The sequence below is a fragment of the Lissotriton helveticus genome, chromosome 1_1, assembly GCF_964261635.1.
Source record: "Lissotriton helveticus chromosome 1_1, aLisHel1.1, whole genome shotgun sequence".
NCBI lineage: Eukaryota > Metazoa > Chordata > Amphibia > Caudata > Salamandridae > Lissotriton > Lissotriton helveticus.
In genome coordinates this window covers 1,009,086,924-1,009,114,236 of record NC_136057.1, presented here as the reverse complement: position 1 = coordinate 1,009,114,236, position 27,313 = coordinate 1,009,086,924, and the positions used below count along the sequence as shown (strand labels likewise).

Below are 27,313 nucleotides of genomic sequence, written 5' to 3'. Positions count from 1 at the left end.
TGCATGTTCTGTATTGCTCTGAATGTTGGTTCTTGTTTTGAATTAGAAAGTATAATGAGCATACCTTTTTTTTTCTCTCTTGAATATGTACTTCTATTGCACCTTTTAGATTTATGTTTTTTTGTCGAGTAGAACAGTAATTTGGTCTTTCTTGCAATTTTGTTTCTAATTTGTCATTGATGAAGGATCTTTTATGAACACAATCCAATAACTGTATTTTATTATGTCTATAACATATTTGTCTGTTGCAATGGACTGCCACTTTGAGAAAGACCTTTAGTCTAACCCCTATAAGTGTTTTGTATTGTGGAAACAGAATCATATAGTTGTTTGTTGTTTCATGTGTGGACTGGATTGTGTGCTCATGGAGTCTGAAACACCGCGGGGTCGATTCCGATCCGGTAAAAAAACACGTCTGTACAAATCGTATCCGGAGCCCTCTCCGTACGACTCTTACACACGCCGTACGACCCGACGAGTACGATCCGGACCGGGGCATCAGGACGCGATCCGTACGGTTCACGTCAGGTAAGGGCGATTCGTACGGAAAAGCGCACAATCACATACACACCGTACGGTGCGTACCCCCCATGATCACAGGGGTACGCCCCGTACACCCAGCGTACATGGGGTACGGTGCGTACCCCTGCGATCATGGGGGGGTACGCACTGTACCCCATGTACGGTGGGTGTACGGGGTGCACCCCTGCGATCATGGGGGTACGCAACGTATCCGGAGGGGGGGGGCGTTCCGTACCTGTTTCGGCGCGAACTCTGCTTTTACGGCTGTTTTCAGCTTCCAATAAAAACAGGGTCATAGGGTGCGTACCCGACACGTATCGTACTTGGTGGGTCGTATAAACCAGCCGCGAGCCATACAGATGTTGCGTACAGCGGGTTCCGACGGAGACTCGTACGGGGATTCGAGTCGTACGGTCTCTGTACGATTCGCTCGGAGTCCGGCTCCTGGTACGAATCGTACTTCGTCGTACGTACGCGGGACGTTGCAGGGTACGATTCGTACGGGAAAAACGCTCTGAACAGCTATTCGGAGCCGTTTTTCCCGAATTGGAATCGACCCCCAGTTGTTGTGGTGTTGTTTGAGTTACACATAGTTTACATGTTCGAACTGTTATAATACTGGGAATTCCTCTTATGAAATGTCCTTTTGATTGCAAAGCTCCCATGCCTTAGTTGTTTCATCAAGGCTTTGTCAGTAAAAGATCCAAACAAATGCTTTCCTATCAGGGACATCTGCATTATCTGCTGAATGTAGTGATGATTTTAATAAGGTGTTAGCCATAGTGCCCCTCCTCTTCTAGATTTGCTTTTGCTCATATCCTGATTTCTACTGGAATGTATTATGTCAATTCCTCAATCTCTTTACTTTGATGATGGGTATATCCATTAAGCGGTATTCTAGAATTGAGCAAGTGTTAATGTATGGCTGCTGCCCACTCAATCTTCCTTCCACTGCTTCCAGCATTTCACAATCCATATCTAAGACGGTTGTACGACCAAGCAATGCAGGGGACTTTGCATGCCCACAGCACACATTTTTTTACCCCACATATTTTTTAGTATATATATACTTTTGGTACAGAGTCTAAATATTGAGTTTGTAATAGCGACATGCAGAAATAGCGAGACAGAATATCGACCCTAAGGTAAGTAATATCGAATTTATTTATATCGATGTAAGTAATATCGAAGTCAGTAATATCGATATCAAATATATCGATGTTAGCATTGTACTAAATTCCTTAATCCCATTTGATATCAAGAACTGTGAAAACTTCATACTCCATCAGCTCTTCAATCTCTAGTAAAAGTAAGTTGAAAACCACATGCACATCAGTGTAGGATGTGCAATTAAATGTCACTGCTAAAGAGTGAACACATTTTGCTATTATGATTTAGAATGCAACTATGAGGACCCAGAAATTTCACATTTCTATTTGATAGCAAATTATTATCAAATACAGCACATGATAACTATGTCCACATTTGTAGTCATACTTTTTTATAGGAGTCTACAATTTCATGATCAACATTTAGGGTCAGATTTTCAAAGGTAAGCATACACGTTTGTGTAAGTTTGCTCTTTTTCGGTATTAACAAAACTGTGATTTAATAGTAATTTGAGTCTAATTACCCTTTGCAATAAAAAATAGGACCATGGATTGGCTGTTTTAAACTTTATGCCTTCCTGCACATCTAAAATTGACAATTTGACATTGCACGAGCATCAATGGGCAGGATTTGACAAAAAGCTTCCCAAAAAATTTGAAATAAACTGAGGACCTGTGCCTGTTTTAAAACGTGATAGAGTCTTATGAAATCAAGTGACAGTACAGTGGACTTTCTGAAAAAGGAGTATTGAACCTCAGAATGTCTGCAACTCTGTAGCATGAAATGTCCCTCTCCTGGACAGACCCTATGTCAATTCGAGCTCACATGAAAGCCTGTGATACCGGTAACATGCAAGCATACACAATACAAGTAAGCTGCATTGGCTGGAGATTGATGATGTGCAATGTTTGGTCACATGTCCACTCATAAGTACTTGCAAATATACAACCTTGTCCTTGAACTGGCAAAAATGCAAAGTTGTTTCAAGGTCGGTGTGAGACTGTGGAGTATTCTATGGTGTGTTTAAGCGACCACACAGTGCAATAATGTCACAATTCTATATTAGGTCCGGTGAGGTTGGTTTATAAAACCTTAGCTCCATCCTGGATAGCCGTAGCACTGAGCAGACATGCTTCACCAAAGGAACACGTGTAAAACATAAAGTAGTACAAAAACAGGTTGACACCTCAACAACAAAAATCTATTTGAGGGATCCAGAGTTGTGATTTTTAAAAGAACACTAAATCACTGCTTTTTTCCTCAGTGCAATATATCATTGTAATCATCTGCAATAGCAATTTAGGGTTAGCCATGACAAGCAAGTTGAAAATTACTAAGTGGGAACTCTTGAACAGGCCAACTCTGATAGGGGGCAGTCACAGGGACTAAAAAGGTCCAGTGTGACAGTTACTTGATACTTTTAGCAGTCTCTAATCCAGTTCCAAATCTCTAGGCAGGACCTGATACAAGGGATAATGTATGCTGTAGGACACTGAAGCTGCTGAGCTAGTGCGGTAGACCTTCCTGTGGCCACCCTATGGTCCTTGAGCTTCAGGGGCATCTTTGGCCTTAGGAGTTGATCTCAGACGATTGTCAGATGAACTCCAGCGTGGATCCTGTTACCACCGGTCAAATGGTCTCCAGTTAGAGCAAAACCAGTTGTTTCCTTTAACTTGTGACAACTTTCTTGCAGGGTGACAAAAGTACCCTCTGATAGCATTCAGAGGTTCAGCATACTCGGGGGCATCTCGTGAGCATCAGGACTCTGCCTCCTGGGCTGCAACACCTCCTCCAGCAGCAGTCAGGTTTCTTGGCACTGGCTTGTCAAAGGTGCAGGCTTTTCAGCTTTTATGTCCCTGTGACTCTACCAGCGAGTCAACCAACTAACTCTTGGAGTCTCTTTATCTGCCTGACACTTGGGCACCGCAGGCACAGTCCTCGGGCTCAGCAGGTGCAGTCCAGTGTCTTTGATTGGTCCAGGGAGCAGCGGGCAGTCCTTATTTAGTCTTCTTTTCAGTAGTGCTCTGAGGTCTGGGTGCTACGTGTGTGACTTTTATGCTGCCATGAGCTCACTGGATGGTGGTGACTAACTAACCAATGGATTACCAGGTTTCCTCCGCCTGATGATGACTTCCTGTGAAGTGTGGCACCTACCTATCCCTGAGTGAACTATTCTGCCAACTCCCAACATGGCCATACCCATCTCTCATTGTGTGGAGCTTCTTAGCCCAACCAATAGGAGCGGCTACCTGGTGGCTATAATACCTTGTTAAAACGGTTTAACAACAGGGTTTCCCCCTCTGCCTGAGATGCCAACCTGTCTACCTAAACAAACCGTTAGCCCTTTCATAGTGTTACTAGCATTTGCTCTTCAAAGGCAGCTTCTCCTGTGAAGCTAGCATCTTGGGCTCACACCCACTCTGGCCATCCTGCCGGGAGGAGGTCACATCTTTTCCTTTAGCAGGTTTTTTTGTTCCATTTTATGAGCATCATTGTCATCTCTTTCCGGGAGGGCAGCAGGCTGTCTCGAAGAAAGCAGCTGCCTGGAACAAAAAACGACTACTGGAAAGCTTGGGCACCAAAGAGGCAACTTTCTAAAGTTGCTATTTGGAAAATTAAATAAAATTCGACTTGGGAAGGATGTTGGGTTTAATGCAACATTTGTTTTAATACCTTGAAGTATCATATTTAGTAGTCCCATCAGGAAGTTAGCACTGCTTCATCTTTTCTAACGCCTCATCTGTACCTGAGCCGAAAAGTGTTTTCCCATCAAAAGGCTGGTTCAATAAGGATGTTTGTACCTCTTGTTTGAACCCTGAGACTCTGAGCCATGCATGTCTCCTTAACATGATACTGGTGTTTATGGATCTTGCTGCAGTGTCTGCTGCGTCTAAGGCGCACTTAATGGAAGTGTTAGTTATTATCTTCCCTTCTTGTATGAGCTGATCTGCCTTTTTTTGATGTTCCTTAGGGAGATGTGTAATGAGTTTTTCTAACTCATCATAATGAGCTCTATCATAACGTGCAAGTAGCGCTTGCGTATTAGCTATGCGCCAGCTGTTTGCCGCTTGGGATGCTACCCTTTTGCCAGAGGCATCTATTAACTTGGACTCTTTGTCAGGAGGAGGAGCTTCTCCTGTAGTTAATGAGTTTGCTCTCTTACGAGCGTTTGTGACTACTAGCGAGTCTAAAGGTATTTGTCCCTTGATAAATATTGGGTCCTTTGGGGCTGCCCTATATTTTTTATCAATTCTTGGGTTTAATACCCTAGTCCTCACAGGGTCTTTGAATATTTCTGATGTGTGATTGAGGAGACCCTTAAGCATTGGTAGTGTTCCTGATGTTCTTTGTGCAGCAGGTAGTGTTTCTAAAAGGAAATCCTCTATTTGAGGTTCCGCATGTAAGTCTACCTTGTGGTATTTTGCTGCCCTATTAATTAACTGTGCAAAACCTGTATTATCATCAGGAGGTGAGGGTTTTGAGGGATACAGTTCAGGGTTGTTATCATTATCTGACACTGCGTTATAATCTTCCCATGGGTCTGCGTCTTCTGGGACAGTGTCGTCATCATCCCTAGGAAGTTCCCCCTCCCCTGTGTCACTTTCTACATCTGTTTGAGGTGTAGATAGCCGTGGAGTGTGATGAAGAGGAGATGAGGGGGTGTCTTTAGGTTGTGGAGAGAGGGGAGGAGTTGTATTTGTCCCCATTGTTCTCTTTTTAGGAGGAGGAGCTTTGTCGTCCAACTGTTCATTCTTCCTCTTTTTAGGCAGTTTTGTCACCACCTTGCCAGTTTGCGGATCAATACACAAAGTCTTTTGTTTTGGATCTGTCTGATGCTCCTGTGTCGGTACCAAAGTTTTTGGTTCCGAAAGGTGCTTTTGCTTCTGACTGTCAGTTTGTGTTTTCGGCACCGAGAGTTTGCTCGAGTCCGATATTTTCGGTGTCGAGGAAGTCTTCGACGTCGAAGCATGTTTTGGTTTCGACATGGAATGTTTCGACTTCGAGCTTTCCTTGGTATGGAGCTTCGGTGTCGATGTCGAGGTCGACCGCTTCTCGGATCCAACATGGTGGGAGGCCGAGTGTTTCGGTTTCGTTGCCGAGCCCGAAGGCGGGGCGTCGGAAACTTTTTTCGGTTGTCTGACCGGGCTCGAAGGCGCGGTCGACACCAAACGGGGTCGGTTTTTTGGTAAAGGGACGTCGTCACTCACGGTTTGATTAACGTCGATTTCTTCGACGTCAGACTCGTCCGCTTCCGACCCCGACTCGTCCTCATCTTCTTCTTCCTCTTCGGGGTGCTGGGCCTCGAACAGCTCCGGGATTGCCTCTGACTGCATTCTCAACGCCTCATGTCTTCGGGCTCGACGGTTTCTAATCGTCGACTTGGAGGAGAATGCCGCGCAAGCTTCACAGTCCCTGGATACGTGTTCAGGTGATAAACAGAGGTTGTACACCTCGTGTAGGTCCTTGTGTGGGAACTTAGCACCACACGGACATTTTTTGAATGGAGTCCTTTCCATGGACTCCGGGCTGGACTACGTCGAGATAGGCCTCCCGGTCTCGTCGACGTTGGAAATTTTGTTGCTGACGTCGAATCGCGTCGAAATGGAAATGTACTCTCGCTCGATAACAATACCGTCGAATTGGAAAGGGAATACGCGCCGAAATATCGCTTTTTTCTCGAAGTCGATCCGGAGCGCTTCGATCCTCATCCGAACCCGATGGCGGAAAAAAACAATCTAAGGATGGAGCCGATGCCCATGCGCACTAGGACCCAAAGGAGGAGTCATCGGTCTCGTGACGACAAAAGACTTCTCCAAGAGAAAAACAAGTGCAATCATCCGAGCCCAACACCAGATGGCGATCTATTCATAAATGTACCATCTGCAGCCCATATGCCTCGAACTGTATTTATTCATTGTTGTAGATTCCTAATGTAAATGTTATATTAGGATAATTATATCATTTTGTGACTATAATAGTCATGCTGTGTAAATAATTCAAATAAAAGACCACACAGGAATTGCTTGACATGAAAGAATATGTTTCAGGCCCATGGTTATCATTGTTAAAAAGAACTGAGAGGGTCGGAAGACAGGATGGAAACTATCGTGCTGCCGTATAGCTCTCAATTTCACAGTAATGGGCTGTGCACAGCTGTGTGTACATTTTGAGTAGTAGTAGTTTATGGTCTCAACATTAGTTGGCTTCTTACCAATTACCATGGAATGGACACAAGTCAGACCTAGGAGTAAGGCCAACGCCTTCTCTTCAGTACATAACCTCTTTCTATTGTGATGCCTCTTTTTGTTCCTCTTGCGCCAGGCAAAGGAGTTTTGATGACGCTGTTATAATCTGCAGAGAACCTCCTGTACTGGAGGATGCTACCTAAATTTAAAGGTTGGATCTCAGTAACACACACACACACAGGTACTCTGAGCGAACACGAAGCCCTCCACTGAAAGGAACAAGTTACCAAGTAGGGCTGGCCTGGTTCTACTCAAGCGCCATCTATAAGCGACAAGCTGGATACTGTTCTAGCAGCGCAGGCCTCGAAAAGTCCGCTCGCCCACTCGCAATTGCAAGATTTTATCAGGTCAAGCTGTTTTTAGCACTTACTTGTCCCTACTGGCAGGTAAACTTAAGCTGGAAGAAACAGGTGTTCTATTCATTCAGAAAGTGAATGAGCAATTAAAACGCCTTTAAATCTTGTTTTTATCTTAAAACATTTGCAGATTGCTAAAGGACAGAGGTCAAATGTCAGTTTGTCTTTTTACTAATTGTTCCTGGAAAATGGTGTTAACTTTTCTTTTCTTTCTCTTATTACAGTTATTGCTTTTTGTCAAGTGACTTATCTGACAATAACTGTGAAACAAGAGGCTGTGAAATGTCAGTTTTTTTTCTCAAACAGCTTGTAAATGAGTAGTACAAGTATTTAAAAATATATCAGGAATTGTGAAAGAACTTTTTTTTTTGTAATTCATAAGTGTGATGCAAACAAAGATTTAAATAGGAGCAACACTTTACATGGTGATGTGTGAATTACAAATATTTTCAGAAACTTTATTTCCAAACATTATAGTTTTAAAACTACATGTCCATGACAAATTCTATTGCCATTTTAATGTAGAATCTGCTGATTGCAAATGACAGAGTGCTGCTACTTTAAGCTTTAGTTATGTATTTATTAAAAGTGATAGTTTCTAAACATGATTTGAGAAACATTCCTGCCCTGATGACAATGCAGTTAATGAACTAAGGGAGAGTCTGCGGTCAAGTGTATCCTATATGTGGCTAGATTTGTAATATATATGGAGCTAATGTTAAGTCTATTAAATCAAACAAAAGAGTTTTCTGTACAGCAGACGTGCTGAACTCTCTTACTTGAATATTTGAAGGTGCTCTCATATGAGATAATGAAGAAAACGGTGTCTCAGTGAAATACAATACTTGCCCAGGTTCACATAGTTTTAAATCAGTTTATAGGTCCAGAGCATTATAATTAGGTCGAGTAGATTATTTAAGTCATAAGACCTGCAGGTCAAGTAAGATTTTTAGGATTTCTCGAGGTCTACAGCGCTGGACAAAATTGGTGCTACACTGGAGATGGCGCATAGGCCTTTGGAAAGCTAGATAAATGTGGTAACAACAGATCTGACATTGCTCTATGCGGATCACCGTAAACTGGTGGATAGAGTGCACACCACTGAGCTGACTCCTAAAGAGCTGCAGCTCAAGACTAGTACACTTGACTCTTCGATGCGCTTGATGTCGGAGCACTTACATGTCCAGCAGCGCCGCATGGAAGATGTGGTGGGGTGCTTGCATCGCAACAAAGTCCACGTCATGGGCTTCCGGAGAGCACGGAGTTCACTCCTGCCTTGGCGTGTGTGGAGGACTAGTTGAGGCAACTATTACCTTCGGATACTTTTTCGCATTTCTTTTCAGTGCTCACCGGGTCCGGGCACGCCAACAGCCGCCGGGCTCCGGTCCCAGGCATAGTTGTTCCACCTACTTGATTACAGGGACAGAGATGCTGTATTGCGTGAGGTACGGAAAGTGCAGGAGATCACAGTGGATAATGCAAAAGTAATGTTCTTCACTGACTTCACATTCAGAGTATAGGCGCAATGCAGTACTTTGCTCGCGGTGAAACGTGCTGAGACCTCAACATCAGATACGCCCTCCTCTAGCAGAGGGGAAGAAGCACTTCTTCAATTCCCCGGAGGACATGTGGGACTGTTGGAGGCAGCAAGGCATACGAGGATGGACCACATGCGTCATGCTGCTGCCACAACCTGTGTTGTAGGGGCCAAAAAGAGCCACAACAGACGTCTCCGATCAGGCTGCTCACCTCGGCAGCCGACTGCACTGTACTTGGAACAGGTCATTCGGGAGAGGCACCAGAACTTATTAAATGCAGTGGCTTTGGTGGGCCACGGCTTGGCACTAGATGACGACTCAGACACATCTATAAGTGAAGACAGCTCCTCAAATACTTGGACCTCTAGAGCGGACTCAGCTGTGAACCCTGTAATCACACCGCAGATGTTGGGCGACATTGTTTGGTCCTTACAGTGCCTGGCTATGGCTGTCTAATACCTTGGCTTTGTCCTCGGCGGCTCAGAGTGGCTGCATTGATTCCACCTTTTCTTTTGTTGGCTGTTCTGCACTACACTGTATAACCCATGTGTTCCTCTCCTTCTTACACAGAGGTTGCAGAGTTTGGGTGGTTTCTTGTAGCCTCTTGTTTCTTTGTAGCATGGCTGGGGAGACACAGGGTGGCGGAGGTGGTCGGGCATGCCTGGGGAACCCTCGGTGTCCTTCTTTCATGTGTGAATGGTAGGCTAATACTAGGGGAGAGAATGCAAAAACCGGTAGTGAGAGGGTCCATGGGAAAACATTTTAAGACCTCCAAAGACACTTTCCCAAGAAACTATGAAACAAACTAAATTGTCTAGAGGTCTACAAAATTACTTGGTGCCCAAAAGCATCCTCCGCTACTCACCACTATCTAAACGCGCCTAAATGAAGCCCCATGTGGGCACTCCAACTCGTGAAACAGAGTCCCATCACTCACCAGAGGTGACATGCTTCATCATCTGGGATCTCCTCCCGGCTGTAACCCCTAGTACAGCTGAGGGCTACAACCCCCTCACTGTGAGGGAGGAGCACAGGGATGTTTTAAGGATCTCCTAGGATGTACTAAATCCAGAATTATGATGTGCCGTGGTGTATTATTAGTTGATGGGCACAGTGCAAAAAAGTTAAAAAAAGTGAAATTAAAACTGGCTACTAAGAGAAAAATCTATTTATTATATATCCCTTAGTGTCAGGGTTAAAAACAGTGCTAAGGCAGTTTTGAAAAAAACAAACAGCAACTGTCTAGTTTAGAGGGTCGGTCTACATGTTTCAGCAATAATGACCTAAAAAGTATAAGCTACTCCGTTGGGTGTGTAACAAAAAACAGATGTGAAATGTAAATGAAAAAAATATAAAAATAAAACTTATAACACTACTTGTTTCATTTCAAGGTACGTGGTTTAACCCGTAGTGTGCGGGTAAAAAACCTCACCTCACCTGGCCAACACTCAGGACGTGAGGCACTGCTCTATCCGTCTGTACCCGGGCTTCACTGAGCCATAGCACTATACCTGACCCAAGTCGAGATGCAGAGTGGCCCTGGTGAAACTTTACTCTCCCACAGACAAGGGAGGATTAGCTGCCCCACATTTTGAGCACTATTTAAGATTTATAAAGAAATCTCTCTCTGTGGTTCACCTGTTGACCCGTCCAGTGTCTCAGAGGAATCATGTAATCGCATTGCTGCTTTTTTTTCTGAAAAGGTGGCTACCGTCTACTCCACCTTCTCAGGAGGAAAGAGAAGGGGATGAGAGTTTAGAGAGAGTAAACTAGAGGTTGTGGGTGTCAATAGGCTGGAGAACTTTCTCACCCCACCGCCTGACGGTCTACGGCAGATATGCTGCTCCATCAAGTCAGGATCCCCTCGTGATCCGGATTCACCGAAATTACTTGCCGGGAGTATCGAGATCCTTGAGCCTTATATTAGGGATGTTTTGGATCTATCATTTAGATCCAATACAGTACCTAAAAGCTGGAAGCAGGCTGTAGTACTTCCGCTTCAAAAAAAGCCTAATCTAAGTTGGGATAGGCTAGATAATCTTTGCCCTATCTCACTCCTTCCCTACCTGGCCAAAGTGGCAGAAAAGGTGGCCAATGTTCAGCTAATGGCATATGTGGAGAAAGCCAATCTGCTCCATCCAACTCAGTTTGGCTTTCGCTCACGGCATTCCACTGAGTCTATGGTGCTTATGGCCACTGAGACCATCAGGCAAGGGGTAGATGAGGGACAGACGATGGCCCTCATTTTACTTGACCTAAGTGCAGCTTTCGACACTGTAGCACATTTCACCTTGCTGCAGTGTCTGAACAAGGGTGGAATCACAGGGTCAGCGCTGAAGTGGATCCAATCTTTTCTGTCCGACAGGGGCTTTCAGGTTAGACAGGGAGAACATTACTCTTGTATGTTCAATCTTGATCAAGGGGTTCCTCAGGGCTCTGCCCTGAGCCCTACCCTGTTTAACCTATATGCTTCCCCGTAGCCAATATTGTGGAAAGCCATGGCATCCAACTAGTGTCATATGCCGATGACACACAGCTGGTCATCTCGCTGTCACGGGCACCCGATGTTGCGGCATCCAGCTTCAGTGCTTGCATGCAGGAGCTTGCCTCCTGGATGTCTAACAACTGCCTGAAGCTGAATGGGACCAAAACTGAGGTGCTCGTGGTGGGGAGTGGTCCAGATGTGTGATCCTCGGCATGGTGGCCAGCATGCCTAGGCACCACTCCAGTGCCCTGTCGGCAGGCTAAAAACCTTGGGGTGATGTTTGACTCTGACCTATCGTTTACTCCCCAGATTGATCGAGTGGTTGGGATGTGCTTTGGTATACTCAAGAGTCTGCGGAGGATCCTGGACCTGCTCCCCGTTGGTGCCAGGCAGACTCTGGTGCATGCCCTGGTGACACCGCGATTAGACTACTCGAACCTCCTCTATCTGGGAACTACGGTTAGAAGTCTCAATCGTCTCCAGGTGCTACAGAATGCCATAGCACGGCTGGTGCCGAGGCTTCCAAGAAGAACGGCCTCTAAAGCGGCTCTGAAGGCCCTCCATTGGCTCCCTGTCAGGGAAAGGATCACCTTTAAAGCACTTTCCATGTGTCATCGCATCATCGGGGGCAGGGCTCCCGATCCTCTGCATAGCCTGATCACTCCCTATAGACCTGAGCGGATGCTTAGATCCTCCGGCACTGGGCTGGTAGCTGACCCCAAAATTTACAAAGCTCGTATGGGTGGCAGATCTTTCAGGCTCCTTGCAGCTAAGAGCTGGAATATGCTTCCGCTGGAGCTGCGTCTTGAACCCTCTGAGGCCAAGTTCCGCAGAGCTCTCAAAACTCACCTGTTCTGGTCAGTACTGATGTAACCTCCCTGTCTGGCCACCTCATACTCTCTCATCTAGCGCGGGGACACGCCGGTGCGCGTAACCAGGCGCTTTACAAATTTCCATAATAATATTAGCACGCTGCCAAAGTCCAATGGATAGCAGGTGGCTAGCAGGTCTATATCTGTAGGCCAAAGCATGATTTCCCCCAGTTGGGGTTTGGGTGCTTTATTGCATTATTTCACCCTTGCACAAGAACGAAGATGCACTGTTACTGGGGATGCTACTCACTACTTTTGCATATGCCTTCACATCAATAAACATATGATCCTCTACGCACCCGAGTTGGCACTACTGGACAAACCAAGGCTTGGGGGGCCCACATCGTTATCTGAATTGTCAATCTGGCATGAGGTAGGCATGTATGCCTAGGAGGGGCTTATACAGAGATGGCATGCTGTGACTTTCGAGTTGCTGAAGGGGGAGATGGATTGCCTCTGGGACAATTCTTGCTACACAACGCAGTGCTTGCCATGATAGGGCGCCACTGGCAAGATGTGACCACAGAACTGCCCATGCATCTCATAGTACAATACCTACACGTGATGAGTGGAGACAGACACCTCATGTGCTGGTTCGTTGATTACCTCCTCTCCCACACTACTACACTACTCCCTTTACGTCACAAGTGGGAGGCAGTTTAGCACACCCTTGCACTGAGAAGGAATGGGCCACGGTACTGGAGATCCCGATACACATACAGAGCAACGCCCAATTCAAGCCTATTCAGCACTATTTTGTACATAGAGCCTATTTCATAATTGCCAACATCAACAGGTTTTATCAGAGAGACGATGCTGTTTGCCCGCACTGCTTTCAGGTGTGTGCTGATTTGCTGCACATGCTTTGGTCCTGCTCCCCCTTGCATACATCACTATCACTACCGATTTTCCAGCTGCACTGAACGCCCTGATCTATATAGGTGGGAGGTATGTCTCCAGAGACTGTTTTGCAGGCTCAAGAGAAGTAGGATTACCTCCTGCTTTCTAGATCTGGTCTTCATAGTGGCCAAGCGTCTTGTCACCCGCAGATGGAAAGCCCCCGAGCTCCCAAAGTCACCATGACAGAGTTCCTTTGTTTGCAAAAGTACAAACAGCTGATTTGCATAATTTGTTGTGAGACTCCCAAAGATTTGACAACTATCTGAGAATGTGCCGCAGCCAAGATATGGGATATCTCAGATATAAGTGAATTACTATCGAGTAGCAATATTATATTACAAACAATTTACTCGCTATTGCCTTTATATAAACAATTAACATGTTAGAAAAATAAAACATTCACTAAACTCTTATTGTTTATACTTCTGCAACACATTTTGTTTCACATTGTTGATATCAAGTCTGTGAGTGAAAAGACAGTTAATTAAGAAACTGCATCAAGACAGAACAAAAATCACAATTAGCTAGTAACTCCCATATTATCCCAGCTACTTACGATAGTTTTTCAATGGTACATTTCTCGTCTCCTAGAAGGCTTCCCAAGATTTCTCCAGATTTCTCTGACAGTTTGTTGGAACTTAGCCTGAAAAGATAATTTGACACAAAACGTACAGTAAACTGCTTAGGCCTTATATTCCACAGATTCCACATATTTTAGAGAACAAATCAGTTTTATTTTCCACGCACAGACTTAAACAATGATATTCCAAGACTATTAAAGTATCATTGGTAATGCAATATAAGCCCAAGGATGACAGAAGTGCATATGGTGTGTCTTTAAATTTTCAACTAAGATTACAAGCAGTAAGGTTCTTGTCCATCGTACAATCACCACATTTAGGCAGGTGATGGTGGCAGCTGGGTAACAGAAGTTTTCAGGTTTGTAGTCCCTCTCACAGGAACTCGCAAACTCTACCTTTCTGTACCACACATAGTTTCACATTTTGTGCTCCCACGTCTTCTTTCAACCTGACACTTCTCCAGCAAATTCCCCTATTGAGGAGATGGGGTGGGGATTCTTCATGGGATACAAGCAAGTGTGAGTGACAGAAGGAGTATGGTGGGTCTTATAATTATGAGTTAAGATGGTAACAGCAATGTGCCTGCCCTTGACAATCACAGCATTTAGTCAAAGATGGTGGCAGCTGGGCACTGAAATTCTGGGATGTGACGTTTCTCTCACATGACTCACAAAACAATGGCTCTCTATAGTTCACACTCTTTTCTGTTGTTGTTACCCATCACTTACTTTTAACCTGACATTTCTCAGTAGTTAGGTATTCTAGTAAATCAAGTGGAGTTAACATTTTATTCTAGTAAAAGCTGAGTGGAATCGTCAAACGAACAATGCATGAATCTGAGTGTAGCTGGTCAATACTTAAAACAGAAACTAATAGTTTCTCCAGAAATCTTTCAAATGCACCCTTACACTGTTCAAAAGCTTCTTCGCTGCTGAATGAAACAAAAGATGCACTAAACACATTGCAAACAGAAAACTGAATAATTAGGACAGATTTTTATCTGACTCTTGTGCCGCTGTTAATTTCTCACTGATACAAAATGTAATACAGAAGTTGGTGGATGGAAAATTAGACGATATACTGATATTGGACCATGCTCTTTTAATGCTAGAAACATTCACAATACTAAAAGATAAAGACTCAACCCGAGGATTCTAGATAATAAAGACTTTGAGTAAAAACGGACTACACAAATCAGAGAGTTTGTAAAGATAACGTTCAGCATTGGGGCTTCATCAACTTCCTAACTGAAACGTTTGTAAGGCTGAAATGTTTGTCAAAGGAGAGCTCATAGCAGAAATGTCAAGAACTAAAAAACTGAGAGACAAACCTGGAATCGCTGAGTAATCAGCGAAAGGAAATAAATGAAAAGATTAGGTGCTGGTGGATTTAATATTGAATTACAAAAAAAAATTATATTAAAAAAGAAATTTAAAACTGTTCTTAGAAACTGAAGCAACAGGAAAATGGTAGCAAAAGTAAGCCAATTATATAACCACACAGATGGAAATGTCAGAGTCAAAACTACTGTAAATGGTGAAAAATGTGCATATTTTTACAGGTTATAAGATGTACATGAAATATATATGGAACCCATGCAGGCATTTTTAACAACAACCCATTACAATAGCTGAAACTAAAAGTATGGAGCAAGTGATAACTAAAATAGAAATTACTAAATCAATTAAAAATGAAAATAGAAAAATCCCTAGTACCATATGGCGCATCAGCAGATTTTTATAAGCTTTGCAAGCTGAAATGGCAACTAAAAGTTATCTTATTTTTAATTACTATTAAGAATGAAAATTTATCATAATCTATACACAATTCAGATGTAACGTAAATACCCAAGCCCATAAAGGGTCATTACCGTTTTGCTAACTATGGACTAACGTTGTCACAAAATGTTGCTGCAAACAATTGCATCCAAGGTATGGACTAGCAAATTGAACACACTTATAATGAAAGCAGTTGTTGTAGATCAAGCAGATTTTATCAAAGTTGTTCTGGCGGTAAAAAAATAAGACAAATGTGAGATATGACACATTTCACAAAAGCAAAACTTACCCATCATATTAACTTATGTGTGGAATGCGAAAAGTCCTTTGATAAAGCGGATTTGGTTTTATTTAAATGAGGTAGATCTTTCATCAATGGAATCAAACGGATGCGACACACACCAAAAGTCAGTGTTAACATCAATTTAGTTAGTGAAAGTGAGGGAATCAATGACGACATTAAGGCCTTTGTCAGTGCCCGCCACAATCTGCAGGATACAGTGTGAAATGGATTTTCTCTGAAGGAAGTAAATACAGCTATCATAACAATTGTGAGCAGCAAAGCCTCCAGCTAGGATTGGGTCCCACAAGACCTTTATAATTTTAATATCTATTTCTTGGGCCCCATACTTACCAAGGCTGTGGATAATCAGCTAACTCTGACACATGGTCAAAATCTATAATCATACCCATCTTTAAGAGGAGCAACCGTAATGATTCCTGTTGCTATAGCCCAATAGCCCTCAGGGACTAATTGATTAAGGTTTAGTAGTGAATACTCCTTGGCATACTAGAGAATTTTGTCAGAGAAAAAGCATATATATATATATATATATATATTCACACAGTCACGACCATCCTTGTAGCATGACGCCTCACGGAGCCTGCCAGGACCTGCTTGTAGTCAGTGAGCTGTCCTCGCGACCGGAGACAGCCGCTAAAATTCACACAGTCACAGGTAACCCTAAATTGAAGACAGCCACTGGTCGTATGATTATTCACTTTTAATGGACAAACGCGCTAGCAGCCAGAACGTGCAGAAAGTCTCTTCAAATTGATTAAACGCCAGGACGCGTTTCGAAAGCCCCATGCTCTCTTCTTCAGCGGCGTAGAAAATGCTTGCAAAGCAGCGCTCTGAGTTTATCACCTGCCCTGGGTGGGCGTGGCCGTCACAGCGGCCTTCTGGATAGTGTAGTCCCAAGTGGGCGCGCTTGCTTTCCAACTGTAACATAGGTCCTGGCAGGCTCCGTGAGGCGTCATGCTACAAGGATGGTCGTGGAGCCGGTGTCTTTTACAGGGGGACACACGCTCCGTTCATGATGGACACTGTGAAGCAGAGCAGTGAGGAGGCAGTCTGCAACTTCAACCCACTTGGGATTTACAATTATGTTACAGTTGGAAAGCAAGCGCGCTGTGTGAATATATATATATATATATATATATATATATATATATATATATATATATATATATATATATATATATATATATATATGGACCTACAGTATGGCTTCTGAAAAGGTATTGAGACTTAAGTTCCGTGCCTCGCCTCTCGTTATTTTTTAGCAAATACACATTGTGAAATAGGGCTCTATTTATCTAGGGTTCATGGATATGTCTGGTGCATTCGATTGTGTGCCACATAACAAGCTTTAGCACATCATGGAGAATACGGGGGTAGACAGGCCTATTTTCAAATTAATAAGGGGAATTTACAATGACCCAACCACAAAAGTAAGATTTGGCACTGGAGGGAAATGCACAGAAGAATTTGAAATCAATAGCGGGGTAAAAGAGAGATGTGTCCTTGCTCCTTTCCTCTATGCACCAGATCAGTAATCGGTCTATCCCCACATTGCTTTACACGTACGTCGCACAGTCTTTATGTGCCGCGCACTGGTAGATATGTAAATGTTACTGGATATTTTTGCTTTAATAATTGGAGAGTTGGGCGGGGAAGTCAAATTGGGAAAAGCATTTATTATTACTTGTTGTTCTAGTACGAGCCCCCCCCCCCATAAAAGGTCAGCACATGTGTGTTTTTGTTTGGCAAAAGGAAATGTATCGTTTTTGTAAGTGAAGTTATGATTTAAGTTCAATCATTTGAAATTGGTGATTACTATACATTTAGATAGATGACTACAAGTTCTGGTGTGGCAGTTAATGGCTCCATTGTTAAAAAGTTAGGAACTCCTGTACAAGTAGTTGGTAATGGGAAAGCTGCACACAGTCAGCGTGTTTTCCACCCCCCTCCAGCTCCTCTCAAGGCATCGCTGCCTTATTTAAAGGTCGGGAAACCTCTTGGTTTAGAACAGCCGAATGTAAGTTAGTTCCAACATCAAAAGCACCTGCTGGGTGGGTCTAATGATGAAAAACTAATGTCTAAAGAGCATCAGAAGGTTCTGACCACGATCTTCATGCACTGTCCGGAGTAGAAACAAGCATTAGCAAAACCAATAGAACTCGACTAGGCGATCTGCATTGGCTATGATTTTTAAAAGGGCTATGAAGTGACCAGCACTGGCCGTTCATAGCTCTTTTTTCAGGTCAAAAGTGAAGTGAAGAGACAGGGCGGGTGTGAGTGGGAGAAGAAAGAAAGACAGGATGAGAAGAAATGGGGTGGGAATAAGTAAATAAAACAAGAAAAAAACGTAAGTACAATGGAGAGAGCAACAGGCACGGGGAGGGGGAAAGAAATAGTACAGGCACGGATTACATTGAATCAATCAGTGCTTGTTTCCTGCTCCAAAGAAATGATCGGAAATTACGTTGTAGCAGCACTGGCCAATTAAGCAGGCTGCAAAGAAGAGTGACGTGCAGACAACAAATGATGAAGCAATGGGCTGGCTCCAAGCCCTTTTTTGTACACAATACCACATGCTATTGCAAGCCCGACTCTAAGAAAAGGAACAATACCTTCAATGAGTTGGAATAAAGCTGCCAATGCTTGTGGGAGACTGATGTTTAGTTTTTAAGAAAGTAAACCCTGCTCTGGGTGGTTATTTCTGAAAAACATAAAATGCTGACTTGGCAGTCAGACTATTGCATACCAGCTGGTAATGCATAGTTATGGTCAAAAGCGGTCCCTTCCTGCCAATGGAAGGAATTTCAGTAGACATTCCCCAACATCACTGTGGGAACCTCTAAATTGCCTGGCAGAGGGTGGCCTGATCTGGCTATTTGAGAACCTTCCACTAAATGATTGCTCAGTAGGAACTCTCCCAGCAGTGGCTAAATAAATATATTTCCACACTTGCATTCTTATCTTCTTGCCATTAAAATGAAAACCTTTCAGTATTATAGTGAACTTTATGAGGACTGTAAAGAAGTTACCAACATTTAAATGAATAATGAATTCTTTTTTTAAAACATACGTGTGTGATTCAACTTGAATATGGGTGAAGGTATGGATGAACACTGTAACAGTTTAAATTCAGAAAGCTGAATGGGTTATTGAGTTTCATAGGCCATAAATGGACTATGGGGCAATTATCTATGTTTAATCTGAGAGTGTTAGGTTCAGGTAAGGGGTTTAAGAGCATACTATTCTGAACTTAACTCCTTGAATGATAGGTCGCTTTCTGTTATCTCATCGCAGAGTAATATGACAGATGTTGATATTACACATTAATTGGCCTTTGATCGCTGACTGGCTAAGAGCACATTATGCATCCATAATTATTCAACTTGCATACAGATCTCTGTAGTGGGTTCATTAGACAGCGGGCTCTCTATGCAGCATGTTTTCATATACAGTAGTATTTACATTATGCAAGATTGGATTTACTATAAAACAAAAGTGGCTTAGAAACATAAACAAAATGCTCAAAAGCTTTGTTTCTTTTCTAGGGGTCCATCAAGTGGAAACAAAACATATGGCCCGGTATCATATTGAGTGCTAACAAAAAATCCTCGGATTTCTGGAGGAAGCGCTAAATCCTTCACTGGTCACCTTCCAATCAGGCGCACAGTCTATCACAGAATAGGCTTTTAGGAAGTGAAATTGAAATACACTTTTTTGCTAAAGGATCTTTCCATCAATCACTCAAACGTTATTCTGGTACAATCAGTAAAACCAGGTAATTAAATTCGAGATGACATTCCGTTGTCACAATTCGAGCAATCAAACAATTAATATTATGAAATAACATCAAGAAGCCTGTATGCGAAACCTGCAAAAACCATCTCACCTTCATTCAATAGTAAAGCTCACTGTCAGTTTAGAAATGAATCAAACACAAAGGCATAGCCCACTGGATGTGGGGAAGTGGGAAGACAAAAGGGCACATAACAGTAGCCCAGGACACTCAGCCGTCTTCATTCGCTCTGATACTATTCCTCAACGCTCAGGGAAGCTCAATTTTTCCACTAAGACATCACTGACTAACTAGTAAATCCTTTTCCATAACTTCTGAGCCACTATATTCCCTGTCCCACCTTTTCCTAGACCCCTTATACCATGGTCGTTTCTTCTTTTCTCCTGGGCTGGAACTTCCCTTAATGATATCAGTTTTCATCAGTTTTTCTGGCCAAGGGTGAGGGTAGAATGGGTAGTAGTATTGAAAGCACATGAGGGTGTCCCTCAAGGTATGACATCTCTCAAGAATCCTACTCTCTTCATATATATCCAAAGCTATCTTGTAAAAATATCTGTCCACCATAAATCTCGTACAAGCTCCATCTGACCTCACTATTCCCCATGTAACAGATTAAATCCATCTCACTGTTGCTGGCTTTGCACCCCATGTTGATAACGTCACGGAGCAGACTTTCTACAAGTGCATTGGTGCATAAAGCCAGGGGATTCCCATAAATGAACAAACTGGCTAAGATCTCCCCAATGGCATCCAGTCCCACTCATTCCTAAATTGCAGTAACACTCTTTGGCAGGAATCATTTGAATAGAGAAGGTACTCAAGTTACTTCTTCTAGTCACTGTCAACGTGAGTTTGCAGCAAAAATAATTCTCATTTACATATCACCAAGTAAAGTGTTTGGATTTGTTTACATCCTATTACAATTTTGTTTTTCATCAGAGAGTTACAAAAAATATGCTTTCATACCTAATCAGATACAATTTGAAAGGTTTGTACAGTTCACTTATTAGATAGTTAAATATTGCGTGCTAGAAAACAAAATAACACCCTACAGCCTTTCATTCCACACTCTGTCCAGCACGTTTTTTTTGACAGTTCACTGTACAAAATCCTCTACTTTTTCTTTCTCTGACCTCAAAGCTGATTGTACAAAGACATAAACTGACATTTGACCTCTGTCACTGAATTCTGAGCAAATGTGACAAGATAAAAACAAGATTTAAACCCTTGCATGCAGGTTTATTTTCCGCGCTGAGCGGGAGAAATAAACGACGGGCGAGATTCGGACAGCTAACGGTCATCATGCGCACACGCCCACCATGACAAATGATGGCAGGGAGCAGTCATGAGCATGCAAGGGGTTAAAGGCATCTTTACTGCTCATTCACTTTGTGAGTGAACAGGACTCCTATTCTTTGTCAACTCATCTGAATGGGCCTGTAGCATCTAAAAGAGCTTGCCCTGATAAAATCAGACTCGCCATAGTGAGTGGGCAAATAGATTTCTCGAGGCCTGGAAAGGCACTAGCAGCGAAAGCTAAACCAAAGGATAAATGGGTTAGTAGGAAAATAACCCCAGGAGTTCTAAACTCTGTAATAGCTTTGGAAACAGGGTGCAGCAGAATTTATATTTAAGCACTCCTCAAATCCAATCTTGAGAAGTATTTACTACCCTTCAACAACAGAACCCTTTTGTTGATGTTGTGGAGAGTGAAACAATCATTGACAATGCTCTGAGTTAAAAGCCTCAGGAGCACACAAAACCTGAGGCCCCAATCAGCCTTCTTCATAAACACAGCCGCAGAAAGCCATTCTGAGGCCTCCACCACTTCAATCACACCATTCACCACCATCTAGTGTAGCATACTCTTGACCTCCTGTATAATATGCAGTGATATTCTCCTGTAATTAATCTTGATAGGGGTTGCACCGTTATGGAAGATAATACTGTGCATGTAGCCTTTTACAGAGCCAAGTTTAGTCGTTAGAAAATTAGATAAAATCTCATCAACATCTGCATTTACCTGGTCAGGTTCTCAAGTTATATAGATGCAACTAGGCTAAACTTGGTGGCCCGAATTTAGCTACATAAACCTTCCTTTCCACAGCTTGAATCCTAAAGTCAACCCATATATATCAATATATATTCAACGAGATGTTGATACTACTCCCTAGATATCCCTTGGAGTTTATGTCCTTGGGACCCAACTGGACCCCAATCCAGGTCATTTCAAACACATCCGTAGGATCAATAGTAAAAAAGTAAACCTCAGTCCACCATTCGAGAGACCTCATGCCTCCTATAAACTATTATGGCACTAGATCTATTACATCGTCCATGTTCATCTTCGGAATGATCCACACTCACCACACTGGGTGCCAGCTCATCCACTTGTTCCTCTATAGTAGCGATTTGTCTTTCTATCTCAACAGAGACTGGCAAAGTATATCTCTACCCTGCACACCTTTGGCAAGACAGTTCTTAGATTCAGGTCCATATAACAAACCGCAACATCTGTGACACAGCTTTGTATTTTTTTTATTTTTTATTTTAGAGTTCTTGCCAAAAGAACTAATTGGCATCCTCGCAGTTTTATTTTCTACTCTAACACTCTTAGAGGCCCTAATACTTTCCTTCCCATTGCTTTTATACCAGAAAGACAATCTCAGCGATAACTACTACTTGAGTCAGTTTAGTTCAGTTCAAATTCTTTATTCGGCACTTCAAAAGATACCATAAAAGTACATAAAAGCATGGAGAAAGATAAAAAACCCGATTAAAAAGTTAAAAAAATAAATAAAAACATTACGTTTTTGTCAATAATGTCCATATATCCAGTGTCTCAATATACAGGGGGTTACAATCCACTCATCTGTCTCGAGTTCCTTAACCTCATTGCCATCTTGATGAAACTCGTGATACAGGACAATGTATAAGCGTCTGTAGCCTTCTGCAAAAATATTAGAGCTACCTTGGCATGTCTGAATTTAGCCCGTCTCAGGATTCCCACAAGGAACTTACGCCTGGGTAATGAGTAAAATGAGCATAACAGAACAAAGTGAAGGGTATCCTGCGGAGACCTATTGTCACAGCCGCAGGTACCCTTCTGCTCAAACATTAAGGTAAAACCAAGAGGATCAGACAGTAAGTGATGCAACATATTAAACCTAAAACGGGTCATATAAAATCTGTCCTGTGTATTAGGAGTCACTGAGAGATAGGGTTCCCTTCCGCTTTCCGTTTTCAATAGTCTATAGGACACAACCGTAGATTTACGCTCTTCTGTGGCTGCCCTGCGCATAGTTGTCCATTCACCAAACAGTTTCTTTACAGTCGTCTTAGTCTGGAAAGTAAGGGTTTCAGGCGCGGTATAGAAGTTCTTACAACCTATAGCCTCTAGAGTGTGTTTTACATATTTTATCCAGGGGATGGAACACCCTTTGTCTCTGTTCAGGCAGTCTGTGATGATTTGCCTACTCAGGCCAGCCTCGGGGTTAGACCAAATTTTGACCCAGGCCAGAAGCGGCCTGATCTTGATTTGGTCTTCAATATAAGGTTCTCCCAGTTCCTCATGTATCATGTAGGCAGAGGTACTATGTGGTACTTTCAGAATACTTCTGAAGAACTTGTTTTCTTCTGCCTGGACCTGGTATGTATTTGCGAACCCCCAGACTTCTGCCCCATATGCTGTTTTAGCACAGCATATTGATCTATATAAATTCATCACTTGCTCAGGGGACCATCTACCCAGCCTTCTCCCATTACCCATTATCGCCCCCGCAGAGGCCACCAATTTTACAGCCTGTTTGTCCACCAGAGGTTTGAACTTTAGGAGCCCATCAAATAATACACCTAGGGAGGAAAAAGACTGAACCAGACCAATTTTGTAAGTTCCTATCTTGTAAGAAAATTTCTTGTCTGGCCTTGCCCCCGCTAACATAACATATGACTTGTCCAGGTTTGCTGACAAATCAAGTGTTGCCATAAAGCTTACAAATCCGTCGATCAGCCTCTGCAGCGCCCGCGGTGTCCGGGCTAACAGCACCACGTCATCCGCGTAAAGCAGGACGGGGACTGGGCGGGAACCTATTTGGGGGGAATCCACTCCAAGTTTTTGTAGTTCCCTGTCCAAGTTGTTAATGTACAATGAGAACAAAAATGGAGCTAGAATGCAGCCTTGCCGCACTCCACTAGTGCCTGGAAATGATGATGTCTTACTTCCATCTTGATTAAAGCGGACAGACGCGGTTGTGTTCCAGTACAGGGCCTTGAGGGTGTTAACTAGATCTTCTTCTGCCCCTAGGTCTATCATCAAGGCCCATAGCTTCTCCCTGTTCACATGGTCAAATGCTGCAAAGAGGTCCATGAACCCCAGATAGACCGCCTCCTTGCTGGCTATAGTATACTTGGCGATCAACAGATAGAGGTTCAGGCATTGGTCCGTTGTTGACCTTCCCTCCCAAAACCCATATCGGATGTCTGTTATTAACTGGTGGTCGTCCACCCATTCAGACAGGCGGTTTAAGATGACACGGCCCAGCACCTTCGCCGTGACATCAATCAAGGATATCGGGCGATAGCATTGAGGGTCATCCCGATTCCCTTTTTTAAATATTGGAACTATAGTTGCCGTGGACCAAGAGTGCGGCAGGCCCGTCTCCATCGCTGCATTCAAGATCCTTGTATGGATGGGTGCCCACAGTTCTACATTACTAAGATAAAGGTCGGGGGGATGCCGTCTGGGCCAGGTGCCTTATTTTTGGTTAGCCCCAAGATTGCCCCTTCCACTTCTGCCAGGGTAATCTCTAGCTGTGCCGTCAATGTTAACCTCTGCCCCTCATCATTATTAATTTCACCTGTATGATTATATAAATTGTTGAAGTGGGCATACCACTGCTCTGGTAAAATGGTATTCAGAATTTGTGGAATCATGGTTTATTTATAATTTTCCAGAACTCGGTCAGGTCTCTTCTCTCTGCCGCCTCCCTTAAATCCTCCCAGGCCTGCCTTTGAAGGCTAGTTTTACGGGTTTTTAGGGCCTTCTTATATATCAACCTACATTGGGCTATGCAAGTGTTATCCCTGGGACGCGTTTTTAGGCTGTTTTTAAGATCTTTATGTGCCTTTGAGCATTCTTTATCAAACCATCGAGGTGTAATGACTATTGTCCTAGTCATGGTGGTCTTTAAAAGTCCCTTGATGAGGTTGGCCAGCTCTTCGAATGCGGATACTACCGGCACTCTCTTGTTATTTAGGTCGAGGCATACTTTTATTGCATCTGACCCTCTGGTTATTGAGCTTTTATAAAACCTGTCCCCATCTATTTTGGACCATCTTAGCCTTCTCCCTTGGTCTGATATTCTCTCTATCGTTCCTACTTTAGATGGTGCATTTTTGATTTTTAGTCCTTTTAGCTCCAACACCAATGGGTTATGGTGGCTAAATATGCTATTTTCAATATCCGCCCTGCTAACTCATGTTTTTAATATAAGAGCGACCATAATATAGTCTATGTTAGAGTGACATCCTCTGCCCTTAAAGGTTGGATTGAGCTCCCCTCCGCTACCCATTTCAACCATGTCCACGGTATGGACCAGATTATGGCTTTTCATCACCTTATCTATCTCCCACCCCCCTGGAGAATGCAGGAAATGTGGTCCTTTCTCCACTGTGTACCGTAACCAGTCCCTGTTTAGTGGTCTTAGGATCCCACAAAGATGGCAATTAAAATCACCTACAAGAACCACCGATGGGGCAACTGCTGCCTTTGCTACGGATAGCTGGGCACTTAAGCAGGAGTCCAGTTCTTTTATTGTGTTTCCCTTGCTATTTGCTCCCACAGCGTTGTACCAATTAACCAAGGTGATATTTACCCCTTTTGAGCGGAAACCTATCGCCTGCATATTATGTGACATCTAGTTTAGGTTGGACCAGACCCCCTCTATACGAAGGTCTACATATGTGATTAACCCTCCCACCGCTCTCCCTGAAGATGACCTTTGAGCAGGGACTGGAAAGCACTTAAACCCCTCCATGGAGAAGTGATTGGAGTCAATCATCCAGGTCTCCAGAAGGCATATAACATGGAACCTAGTGATGTATTGTCTCCCTTTATTGTCCTCGAATTTAGCGGCAAGTCCTGCTACATTCCAGGACACAATTTTTAATGTGTCCTGCCCAGCTAGAGTACTAGCCCCAACCCCAACGGGGTAGATGGCCTTATTTCCCTCAGTAATCATTATTTCATTTGGGGCAGTTTCCTTATTTAAGTTTATCTCTTCCCTTTTAACTGGGCGGGGTAAATCCCAAATATCTTTGCTAGGTACCGCATGGGCTATGATCTGAGTCCCCCGTTGGTGCTCCAATTCACCCTTCTCTCTGTTTCCCTCCCCCGTATTTACTACTGGGGTGGTGGTTGGAATAATTCCCTTCAATACAGGCCCTTTGGTAAACTCGTCACTGAAAAATTGTAGTGAAGAATTCCCATCCTGTAGTAGTCAATCCACCCCCTCCAACACGCTGAACCTGTTCCAGTGGGCTTGTAGTGGATATGTGGGGTTGTGTGAAAATGTACCCTCCTCAGGCACTTGCCATTGTTGCCTTCTATTTGGTGGATCATAATGACCCCTACTGCGATGAGGCCTGTTCGGGTGAATTGATCTCCGGTGGGGGGTAGGGTAAAAATATGACAGGCGTAATGGCAGAATTTGGGTGTTTGGTCTACCAGGCGGGGCATTACAAATATGGTCCACAGCAGAGGTGTCCCTAAAGTTAATTACTATGGTATCTCCTGCCACTGTCTTCGGTCCCCTCCCAATCCAATCTACTCTTCTGACCGCAAGGATTTTCCCTGAGATGTTTGGGGGTAATGGCCTGTTTACATCTAGCCACTGAATGCACTTGTTTTTTAACTCAAAGTGGTTTTCTCTTTTCCCCTCCCCTAAAGGCGGGACTCCTGTTAATGCGATAACATAGGGTAGAGCTTCCGGGGGTAGGTTAATAGTCGGCAGTTGGGCTGGGGCAACATTATATGGTACGTTCCGGCCCATTGATGAGTTATTTTTACTCTCATTTTTACCCCCCTTTGCCTTGGATCTGGCTTCAGTGGTTTTGGAGTTAGATTCTCCAGCTCCCTGATGGGTCTGGTCTTGTATGGTGGTGGTAGGACCGGGGGGGGGGGAGGGAGAGCACTGGCCTGTTCTGTGGTAGTTGGTGGTGTTCTTAAATTTTTGTTTTGTGTTGAAGGGTTGATTGATGATACTACCTTATCACTTAGTGTGTTATTTGATGTGCCACCCTGCTCGGACAGAACAGGGTTTCCTAAAGAATTTGCGGGCTTTGCAATCCCTTCCCCCTGTTATTTAGGATAGAAACTAGTCTATCAATCTTGATGCTAAGGGTTTTATATGGGTAATGATGGTCTGTTCCAGGCATGCCTGTAGGTCAGCCACCATGTTAGTAACCCAACACGGTATACCTGGGGTCAGTTGAGAAGTATTGGCTGTTGGTGTCACCAGGTTATGGTTAGCCAGATTCTTTTTAGCCATTTTTTTGGTAAGCTTTCTTTTTTCTTTCTAAGTCGTGGCTTGCTTACTGTAGGGATTTCCAAGGTTGGGGGAGAGTTCAAAACTATAGGGAGAACCTCCACATCTAAAGGGGTTTCTGTGTGCGCCTGTGCGCAGGGAAGCTCAACATAGGACGGTGTTAAGTATGAACTTAAATCAGAAACATCGATTACAGTATCTGAGCAATCGCCTCCTTGGTCTTGAAGGCATACAATGGGCGTAATTGATAACCTTCTCTCTGTATTTTCGATAGCTGTGGCCAC

The 27,313-nt window shown here is 43.4% G+C and overlaps 1 protein-coding gene across 1 annotated transcript in view; it reads right to left on the bottom strand.

Annotated features, from left to right (window-relative positions):
• LOC144820014 (protein NLRC3-like) overlaps positions 1 to 27,313 on the bottom strand; it is a 548,927-nt gene that overhangs the window by 172,609 nt on the left and 349,005 nt on the right. The window contains exon 7 of the mRNA XM_078677678.1: positions 13,586 to 13,672. Coding sequence (XP_078533804.1) covers positions 13,586 to 13,672 — 87 coding nt within the window. The remainder of the gene's footprint in view (positions 1 to 13,585; positions 13,673 to 27,313) is intronic.